The following is an 11029-nucleotide window of genomic DNA, read 5'->3' on the forward strand; positions in this document are numbered from 1 at the left end:
TGCAAATACAAATACGTGAATTTATATTATATATGTACATATGCGCATATATATACACATATACGCTCACTTAAGTAGGAGAGAGCAAGATGTCGAACGTTGCCGTTCGTTTGCTTTGTCGTTCGCTACGCGCTTTCGCTTGCAGTTCATTCAAGGTAACGACAAATGAGCAAGGTAACGGCAATGAGCAAGGTAACACTAATGAGCAAGGTAACGACACATTTTTTCGTGCGTGCAGCCTGTTAAATCGAATTATAAGACGTTATCACGTCAATAATATATACATATTTATTGAAATCGGTACAGTAAACGCCAAAAGTTGCTTTAAGCTATGTTTTTGTTATAGCAGCTTACTAAATCCAGCCAGTGCAATGTAGATAACCGGTGGTCTTCATCTAACGACAGACCAAGGAAACCTGCTGTTTCGACAGGTTGGGTCCAGAGGGAGGGGGTTTGTTGGGGCATGTGAAAAGGTGGTTAATATCGTGCGGCTTGCCTTCACATGCAGGGCATATGTTTAGTATGTCGGGGTCAATTCTGAATAAATAGGAGTTTAACCTGCTACTGTATCCAGAATGTAATTGTACCAAGGTTACGCGGCTCTCTCGCAGCTTTGTGGGTAGTAGTTGGGCTCCGATTAAGGCATTAGGGAGTCGGGAGCTTAAGAAGGTGGTGAGTGTCTCCCGATGAATGTCGTTAAGTGTACGTCTAAACACTGTCCAGTCCAGTAATAGTCGGTTTGTTTTGCGTTGGATCTCGTTGGAGTAGTTGAAGAGATACCCCCTGACGTGCCTGGGAGGCAAGCAGGTATTTTCATAGGTGAAACCTGCGGTAACACCCTAGGAGAAACTGTTTGCTGAACAGTTTGTTGTGCTCCTTTACAGGTAGCATCTGTGCCTCATTATGTAGGTGTTGTAGAGGGAACATTGGGAGGCATCCTGTCGCTGTCCTAATAGCAGTGTTTTGGTATGTCTGGAGCTTTGCCCACTGCGTATCACTAGTTTCAGGCGACCAGACAGGCGCAGACATTGCTTTATGCTATGTTCCTCGGCACGTAATGTGCCCTCTCATTCGTAATTCAATTCGCAATTACACTTCGAATTACATGATTCGCCATACACAATTTTGAGAGCGAATTCCCTCATTTGCATATAATCCAATCTCAATCATCTCGCGAATTACGAACAAATCGTTGTCTGCTCTAATTTTTGTATATGATTTACTTGCCGTGAAAACATTGAATTATATCGGAAAGTATCTATGTAATACTCATTTAGGGTGTCGCTCTACTCATTGTTTTTACAGTTATTAAAAATATGTTTATTTAAGATCTCTCCGTACTGCTGTTTTTGGTACTATGCCAAGAATTTTTTCGAATAGCGGTTTACCTCGGCAAGCCTTCAAAAACAAGAAACATTTGTTCCTAACGTATTTGCTTCAAAAATTCAATTCGCTACTGGTGTTCAAGTACCCGATTCCAAAAATATCGTTTTAAATCTATCGGCATCGAATGGTTGATATGTTATCGATACTTTTTCGCTTCAACAGCTGACTTGTTTTTCTGGCGTAGAAATTCCAATTCTTTGTTTACGTTTTTTTCATAACAAACTCTTAACTCTAAAACTAGGAAATCGTTTAATCATGTGATTATTAATGTAATATTACACACTTTACATACATATATATAATGAGCTCGACTAATAATAAATCGCTTGTCAATTTTTCGCAATAGGAAAAATAAATGATCTATAGGGCAAACGCAACAAAATGCACCCAATTGCCGTTTCTATTGTGCTGCTGCTTGCTCATATACAGTAGGTTCTGTTTTTATGCGGCTTTTTTTTATGCGGTTTTGAAATAGTGCGGTTTTTTTTTTTAATTACAAAATGCATGTTGACCTATCGGGAATTGTACATATAAACAAGATTCTAAACCAGCTAAGCAAAAACTCATCACAGATTACATCAGAAAAGCTAACCCTACAAGTATGGAAGATATATAAAGATATAATTTTCAAAGATACAATATTTTGTTTATGCGATTTTATTTAATTATTTCAGATTCATGCGGTCTATGGAACGTATCTATAGTAATAATATGGGACTAGTGCCCTTTTTTATGCGATTTTATTACATTATTTCAGATTTATGCGGTTTTAGCGTTTGAAACGTATCTATAGTTTTACTATAGAACTAGTAGCTTTTTTTATGCTGTTTTTTTTTTATGCTGTTTCTTGCGGAACGTATCTACCGCATAAAAACAGAACCTACTGTACATGCAAGCGGGGGCACTAAAAAATAATCGTAAATGGATTTTGTATTTGTTATCGCCATGTGCCAATGCCACCGATATTACCATGAAACAAACACATTTTGAGGGGTTGCGACAAAGTGAGTTAAATAAGTAGACTTACGACCCACATGTCCTTAAACAACTCTTCGCATTCCGAGCAGAGGTTGAGCATGTCGGTATTAATTTCAGATATGTAGAAGTTTAACCTACTGTGCTATTTATAATCGGATACATCTAGAAATAATGTAAGTTTGAGAAATCGTTTAAATCGAAAATGAATAGTATCAAGCTCGTCCACACACTGATGACTGACAATATCTTTCTTTCTGTACATTTTTAGGATGATACCGAAGACGGTTCTCAGGCTGACTTAAGTCCAAGGTGCCCGGAGTGAGGACTTTAAGCAGTTTTGCACACTGTTTTATTAGAACTGTAAATTGGTACTTTAAACCACGATGTCACTCGAGAATTATTATCCTCTCTCGAAAGTATTTGATTTCTTTCTTATTTGTTAAATGTTACGATTTTCCACGAGTTAAATAATCTAAAATTATGTATGACAGCTCCTTCTCCATGTGAACATATTCCGCGTACAAATTAACAATAAAACTATATAACACAACACTTAACAAATGTAGTTTAAATTATTCACTTTTAATAAAAATTGATTTTTAGGTGTGCATACAGATCAAATTCGAATATGTATGCATTGTGGAAATTTGTATAAACAATTGAACATTTTGACAATGCCACTGAAAAACTGTTTACTTCTTCTTAGACACACCGACAGTGCGACCACGACGGCCGGTAGTCTTGGTATGTTGACCACGCACACGCAGACCCCAGTAGTGACGCAGACCACGGTGGGAGCGGATTTTCTTCAAACGTTCCAAATCTTCACGCAATTTTGAGTCCAAATTCGAAGATGTCAATTGTGTGTACTTGCCATCAATGATATCCTTTTGTCTGTTAAGGAACCAGTTTGGTACTTTGTATTGAAGCGGATTGGAAATGATGGTGACAATCTTGTCAACCTAAAAAGAGGAAACAAGAACATAATTTCTGGGTTTTCACATTATTTACGAAATACTACCTCTTCCTCAGTGCATTCTCCAGCGCGTTTGGTAAGATCAACGTCAGCCTTCTTTAAAACAATGTTGGAGTAACGACGACCCACACCTTTGATGGCAGTCATGGCAATACCAACTTTACGTTTACCATCAATGTTGGTATTCATAATACGCAGAATGTGTTGGAACTTTTCGGGGATTACGAGCGACTGTAAGAAAATAAGAAACAGCACGATAAATTACCGAACAAAATATAAATATTTGCATTTTTAGTGCCCAATAACTGCGCTAACAAATACATTCAAAACTCTATTGTGTAGTAATTTACAACTCGGAGTTGTCTTAGCCGCTTAAGGCCAATTCCATATTTTTTAAATGCAAAAGTAAACACGACATTCTTTTCTTCATTTTACGATAAAAATTTGGAATCAGTCCAATGATTGTTTGGCAAATTTTCGATTTTTACACGTCACATACCATTTTGGCGTTTGTTAGGCGACCAAGTTTAAGCCGAAAAAGACAGAAAGACGGAAACAGCCGAAACGTCAGCTGAATGTAACGAGTGCGCCATATTGAATACGGCGCATAGTTGTCAAGTTACCGATGGTGAATTTTTTTTGTCCCGAGTGTGTTCAGTAACATAATATATGGAGATCTGACCGACAGGTGACGCTGTGTGTGAATAAAATTTATAAATATATTGCAATTGTTCTGAAATCCATTTAAGAATTTAAGAAAAACATTTAATTGGTGGACGTGAATCCGTGCCAGCCGGCACTATGAACTTACACTGTTGGATAATTGTACCACAGATATATAGGGCGCTAAGGAACAGTTACAATTCGCCGATAAAGTGTTTATTAGCAAGGGAAGAGTCGATTTTTATATTTTATTTGGTAAATAATTTGTTGATTTGTAGAAATACATTTATTTTTTAATTAATTATAATTACTTATTGCATTTTAAATGACATGACTACCAAATAATGTGGGTAAGTAGAACTATTTAAAAATTTGAAAACGAGAAATAATCTTCTCTTAGTGTGCCATGAAAATTTGTTTGCATACATACATACATATTTATTCCTTTTGTCAGCTTTGCTATTTTTCCAAATGCACAAGAACTTAATTGATTAACATTTTCGATTCTGTCAATCACTTCGTGTTGAAATTTCTTTATATAAAGTCTTACTGAAATACGAGTATAACCTGAAAAAAAAGAAGAAAACACAAAGGAAAATGTGTCATTCGAAAATCATCAGATCGAAAAAGTGTCAAGAAGGCAGGCAAACAAATTTGTAATCCAAAAGCGGTTGGCCGCACGAAAAGTGGATAAAACGCAAACAAATTTCGAACAGATTCAATGCGAAGGATTGCAACCCAATCTCATCATGACCTAGAGAAGCAAATGGAGCTGCTTCAATCTTAAACTTTGTGGAAGCCGTTCGAGTGCTTGTTGCCGACATTGATGGTCAGGTCAACTTCTAGCATTTTCTGCAAGAGTCGCCTTGAAACCTCCACTTCTTGAGCTGAACGTGCTAAGGTTCGTCTACAATATCATAACGAAATGGCAAAAGGCCCTACCAGTTTGCGATGCAGTTCGGTATGTTCACAATTCATTTTGCACTACAACAACACATTACAATGCAAACTCAATGAAATGGTCGAAAACTTCAAGAGTCAATTTCTTTGGATGATTTTATGATATCTATATCCCCCCTATTTCATCATACGAAGGTATTAGGCTGTTGAGTTTCAATTTTGCTTTTGTTTTGTTCAACTTTTGCTTTTTGTGTCACAATAGCTGAGCAAATGTGACTCTCCTCCATCAAACCTTTTGAAACAAAAATGTTGTTGTTCCTTTCAATGCTATAATCATACCTCCCACAGCCCGTTTATTTTGAGATTTTTTTCGAAACAAGAGTGCTTTCCCGAACCGTTCCAGTTTCTCGAAATCCGAATTCCAAATTAAGAATTGCCCAACAGTCCAGCAATTTTTCAAAAATGTTACTCAACACGAGCAAACTCTAATATAATATTTATGAAAGAGGATGTCCTCCAGATACGGTACCAGCTGGTGGTAGCAGAGGAAGAGGTTTGAACCGAAAGTTTTTAACCGCAAATACAATTAATTTATCAAAAATCTATATATATAAAAATGAAATGATGTTCGTTTGTACGCATTTTTTTGGGCCGATACGAGGCCAATTTTATTCGTTCTTTTTTCATATTATAGCGATCCACTAGGGGAAGGTTTTTAGCAAAAAAAAATTTCTTTTAAATATTTTCTTCATATAAAAAAAAGAAAAAATCAAAATATTGTACAAAACAAAACTTGCTCGAATCTTAGATTAAAGTAAGTTTCGAATCGACATTCATTTTATGTTTACAACTTTTTTTGAATTTTTTGTATTTGTATTGTGATACAGAAATGTATCATGAAGCAATAATTAAAGGTGATGTAAGTAGCCAATTTTCACCCTGTGTTAGCCATCTTGAAGCTACTTAATAAATCCGTGTTGTCCTCTTGGAAAAGCTACTTTTTATTTCAGAGCAAATTCTAAAGAAAAAGTACTCAAAAGCCTAGAAATTAAAACTTTAGCTGAAAAAGTTAGCAGGCAATACTGTTTTGCCTATTCCATTTTGCTTAGACTTTCGCATCTTTCAATTATATTGAAAGTTCTGTGAAAATTATTTATTTTATTTATTTTTTTTATTTTTTAAAAGCTTAAATAACAATACAATTGCTAAATAAACAAAAAGATAACGCAGCGCTAGCAACGGAGGCTTTCAGCTGGCTGGTGAAGAATTCCTGGTGTATATACGTCGTAGAAGATCAGAGTCCTTCAGAAATTTATAGATTTTCGAAATGTTGGAATCGGAAGGGTTAATTAATAGCGATAGTGCATCATGACCGTCGAAATTCTGCTGTCTTTGTCTATCTAGTCCAGGGCAAAAGGCTAACAAGTGCAGGATACTGACTGGAGTATTACAAAATGGACACAGGCTTGGTTGCCTCCCTTGCAGTAGGTATGCATTGGTGATTACACTGTGACCAATGCGTAGGCGAGTATATGGCGTAGTATAGTTAAATGGGAGGGATGATAGATAAGTTGGTTTAGTACGATTAGGATTAATCCTGGAGTAATGGTGGCTATAGTGAAACCAGTCAGCTACTAGTTTGGTTTGCCTATGCTGCTTTATAAGTCGATAAACATCATTTTTACATAAAAGGTTTGATGTGATCGTAGGAGTAATGCTCATATCCTTGGCAGTATTATCAGCGATTGTATTGCCGTTGATGCATGAATGCCCTGGTACCCACATGATTTTGATATTATGAGGGTGAGAAATCAGGATATTTCTTATGGTTCCAATAATGTGGTTGGAATTATTATAGTTCTTTATGGCCTGAAAACAGGACATACTGTCTGTGCATATAATGTATTTCCCCTTCGATTTTGACGAATACTGCATGGCGTAGAGAACTGCTGTTGCTTCTGCGGTGAAAATTGAACAAAACGGAAGTAGTAGTCAATACGATATAGGCTCTCCATTCTCTTTCACGACAGCAAAGGAAGTGTAATTCGCTTTGGAACCATCGGTGAAGATTAGCTGCCAACTAGTGCTTTTAAAGCGAGATGAAACTTCTAAAAAATGTGCGCAATACTCTACCGATGTCGTAGTAGATTTTTGCATGTAACTTAAGTCGTTTATAAAAGATGATTTTTTTAGCACCCATGGCGGGTAATGGCCATGTCTCGTTGATAATAGTCTTAAGGGCAGTCCATTGTCTTTTGCAAAAGAGGCGCATTTGGAAATTGATGAAGCTATCTTAGGAGCCCGTGCACGCACGGTTGCCGAGTGAAAGCATTTTTGTAGCAAAGCATTAGAAGTGAGAGCAAGCTTAGGATAAAGTTTCCTTATATTGTCCTCCACATTGTCGATTAGTGATGGTAGAGCTGATTCTGCCAAGATGTTTTTTATTGGCGATGTAGGAAATGCACGTAAAGATCGTCGGACAGCAGTATGGTAAGGAGACGCTAGGAGCTTGATGTTATTTTTGCATGTTGGCCATATATTTCTACGCCAAAGTTGATAGAGGATAAGAGGAGCGCCTTTGTAACGTTGACCAGCAATTCAGAGTTGATAAGCGAGCGTTTGCAAGATAAATAAACAATAAACTAATAAATTTGTAATTTTTTCAATTTTAACTCTTCTAACTCCAATGTTTTTCTTACGTGGAGGAATGATCGACTGAACTTCTGCCTTTGCAATGTCTTTACGGTAACAAATGGACATACATATATTGTCATATATTGTTATGCTCGAAATACGAAGTTAAATTTTCTGTTTTATCTCATTCCTGTCGTTAACATATCATGGCAGCCAAATCTATATCAAATTCAATGGTTTAACAAGTTACTCTCTTAATGCATATGAAGGATCCTAAAAGTCAGCATTTATTTCAGGAATAAAAGTTTATAAAAACAGGTATGAAGCGTACATTTACGTTCGTACGGTACTGAAATGAGGAAATTTGCAACACGTCGTAATGCAAAGGTTACTAAACATGGCTTTATATGCATAAGAGTGAAATAATTTTCCAAAATATTTTTGTTTACTAGCTGCATTTCCATTTTAATGTAATAAAAATACTCCTTTAGAGACTCCATTTTTTTACTTTTGTCTCGTTTCCCATCTAACTAATATTTGTTTTACAACTGCGAACTAACTTAAAACACATACATAAGTAACATCACATATTTGTGAGTGCTCTTGGGTTAGATAAACATCCAAAATATTCTAAGTAAATATTATATTCGCTTTAAAACAAAAACAATAATTTTTCTGTTGTTTTGTTTTAATGTAGAAGTAATAACCAATATACCAACGATTCATTAAATGAGGACGCTGACTTTGATAGCTTACACGAAGATGCCCTTGAATATATTGCCGGTTACATAATACGCAAATTAAAGTTGACCAATTGTTCATGCAATGAGCCTACATTTACTTGGGTTGACACTTTATCTAAGGGCGGATTAGTTAAACCAAGCACCGAGTTCTTGGACAAAATTAAAATGTTGGAATCAGCGTTTAACCAGTTCAACGGCAGGGAGCTTTACGGTGGGATATCATTTTTACAAAAATTGTTCAAATTAATGAGCATTCGATAAGATAATTGTAAGTAAAGTATGCAATGCTTTGGGCGTCTACTTGCGTTTCTGCGTATATATGAATTTATCTTTTTTTTAACACAGATTTTATACTTGTAACTTTGCAGGTAATCTCGTCAATCAAAAAGTCAAATGTATGATTAGCGGACGTGACGAAATAAAAGTGGTTTTTCCTCGTTAAGAGTTTCCACTATTCTCAAGTTGTTTTATTATATTTATTACTTCAGTGTAGGTTTACAAATGGCACCTATAGATTCCAATCCGATGCATGGTCAAAATACATATATATATGACACAAATCCATGGGAATAGTTAAGTTAAAAATATAAATAATTAAGTACCACTTATAAAATAACATAAGATTATTCTATGGCTTACAACGACCTTTTTCAATTTTTTACTACATTTTCCGAAAGGGGATCAACTTATGCCCTTTTTTCCCTTGCTTCCACATTGCATCAATGGATTAAGTAGCATCCGAAATCAGTTGTCAAACTTTACTTAACCTTGTATAATTGAATCATGGAAATGTATTGTATACAGAAATTTCAAATGATTCGAATGAAAATTTTTTTTTTTTTTTATTTCTTCCAAAAAATATTACACCTGTCGTTAGACAATAAGTAATTTGATTTACAAAAAGATGGAATGAGAGTGATATTGAAGGGCCAATGCCCCCAAGCTCATTTGGAAGAAATATATACATATTCTTTAAAAACAAGTGGTTAACAAACAATGATATATACGATTAGTTGACAATTGATTACAAGGATTTTGCATGATCTGTTGGTGTTTGACGGTGAAGCCGACTTTGGGTAGATTTTTCTTTATTTGGTAGTCTTCTCACCATAGGATTTGTATGCGTTAATAGTCTATTTATGTGTCTTCTGCTAGCGCTTTGTATTGTTTCATCAATAGTATCGATGTCAAGGTCGCGATGAATATCTGCGTTAGGTATGTACCAAGGTGCATTAGTTAAGGTCCTAAGTATTTATGAAAATAATGTTTCAATTCAATTGAGCAATGCTTTCTTTGACCAATTCTATATGGAAATGAATGCGTTTGCAAACGATGTTTTCGGCTATGAACAAATGTTGGAATCGAATGAAAAAGGAAAGAAACGCGAAATGATAAAAAAAATTCTTGGAAAATTTAAAATGAATGGTGCTTCATTGGAAAAATTCAAAGGTAATAAGAGCATACACAAGATAAAGTTAGAATTCGAATTTTTAGATTTATTTTGTTTATTTCTCATTTTTTCAGAAGTACACCACACAACAACTCATTCCTACTCTGATTTTGAAATCCTGTTGGAATTGGTGATCGATAATTTTGTCACTATAATGGTCAATGGAAATTTGCGTGTATCAGACCCTGCATATTATTTACCATATCAACTTTTTATGGAACATATGGACCAAATGATCACAAAAAAATAATTTAGTTTTGTTTTGATTTTTTGCAACATTTTGGTTTTCAGTTAATACAATAAAAACAATACTGTTTTTTCGTGAACACAAAATTCTAAATTTATTACGTTGTTTGTTTAGAATTTTTTTAGAAAAAAAGTAAATTTTTTGGTTTTGAGGAAATTTGTTTATTTTTGCTATTTGTGAAAGCGTAGATATTTGTAAGTATTTGACTATAAAAGTTAATGGAATACCACTATGACACATAGAAAACATTTTTTCAAAGGGGTGTTTTTCGAAAATTATATTATAAAAAAAATTGTTTTCAAAAATTTTGAAGAAATAAAGTAAAATAAAAAAATTTCGAAAGCATGAAATTTTTTCAAAACCAAATTTTCCTCAAAAAGATAAAAGAAATTTCTTCGAAGAGGTGTTTTTCTAAAATTACAAAAAAAAAAATTTCAAAAATTTTAAACAAATAAATTAAAACTTTTTCAAGGGTATGAAATTTTTTCAAAACAAAATTTTCTGAAAACCAAACAAAATTTATAAAAAAAAAAAGGTGTTTTCAAAGCATTTCATATTCCACTATTAATAGAGAATACATTTTTTCGAGGGGGTGTTTTTCAAAGCGGAAAAAAAACTTTTTTAACAAATCAATTTAAACTTTTACAAAAGTATGAAATTCTTTCAAGAACAAAATTTTCTCAAAAACATTAAATTAAAAAAAAATAGTTTTTTCAAAATATTTAATTTTCAGCAATTAACTGAGAAGAAATTTGTTAGAGCGAAGTGTTTTTCAAAACTTCAAAAAACACTTTTTAACCAAAAAAATAAACCTTTTTTCAAAAACAACAGGAATGATAACATTGCCTAACAATTTCTGCACTTTTGCACAGTCTAAAGAGGCATTGATACAGAGTGTATTTCCAAACTTAGTTCAACATTACAAAAACCATGATTGACTCAGCGAAAGAGCAATTTTAGCTGGGAAAAATAAGGACGTCAATGATATAAATTCAGCTATTTTAGATCAAATACCTGGTGACATAGTTGCGTATAAGTCAATGGACACTATT

The 11029-nt window shown here is 34.3% G+C and overlaps 1 protein-coding gene and 1 long non-coding RNA gene across 2 annotated transcripts; one reads left to right on the top strand and one right to left on the bottom strand.

Moving 5' to 3' along the window:
* Positions 1 to 2278: 2278 nt before the first annotated feature.
* On the top strand, positions 2279 to 2807 carry LOC129245726 (uncharacterized). The gene is made up of 3 exons (XR_008582429.1): positions 2279 to 2390; positions 2482 to 2537; positions 2633 to 2807. It is a non-coding gene; the product is annotated as an uncharacterized LOC129245726 (long non-coding RNA).
* A 118-nt stretch (positions 2808 to 2925) lies between these two features.
* Positions 2926 to 3931, bottom strand: LOC129245725 (40S ribosomal protein S18). The gene is made up of 3 exons (XM_054884067.1): positions 3840 to 3931; positions 3386 to 3571; positions 2926 to 3326 (listed from the first exon to the last, which is right to left on the bottom strand). Exons 1-3 carry the CDS (start codon positions 3840 to 3842, stop codon positions 3057 to 3059), a joined length of 459 nt encoding a protein of 152 aa, XP_054740042.1. The 5' UTR covers positions 3843 to 3931; the 3' UTR covers positions 2926 to 3056.
* Between the last annotated feature and the right edge of the window lie 7098 nt (positions 3932 to 11029).

Source organism: Anastrepha obliqua, chromosome 4 (assembly GCF_027943255.1).
Source record: "Anastrepha obliqua isolate idAnaObli1 chromosome 4, idAnaObli1_1.0, whole genome shotgun sequence".
Taxonomy (NCBI): Eukaryota; Metazoa; Arthropoda; class Insecta; order Diptera; family Tephritidae; genus Anastrepha; species Anastrepha obliqua.

Excerpts from the sequence above, each read along its gene's own strand:
- LOC129245725 (XM_054884067.1), bottom strand. Across the intron at positions 3,327-3,385 it reads GAGAATGCACTGAGGAAGAG|GTTGACAAGATTGTCACCAT; the intron begins GTAGTATTTCGT and ends TCCTCTTTTTAG.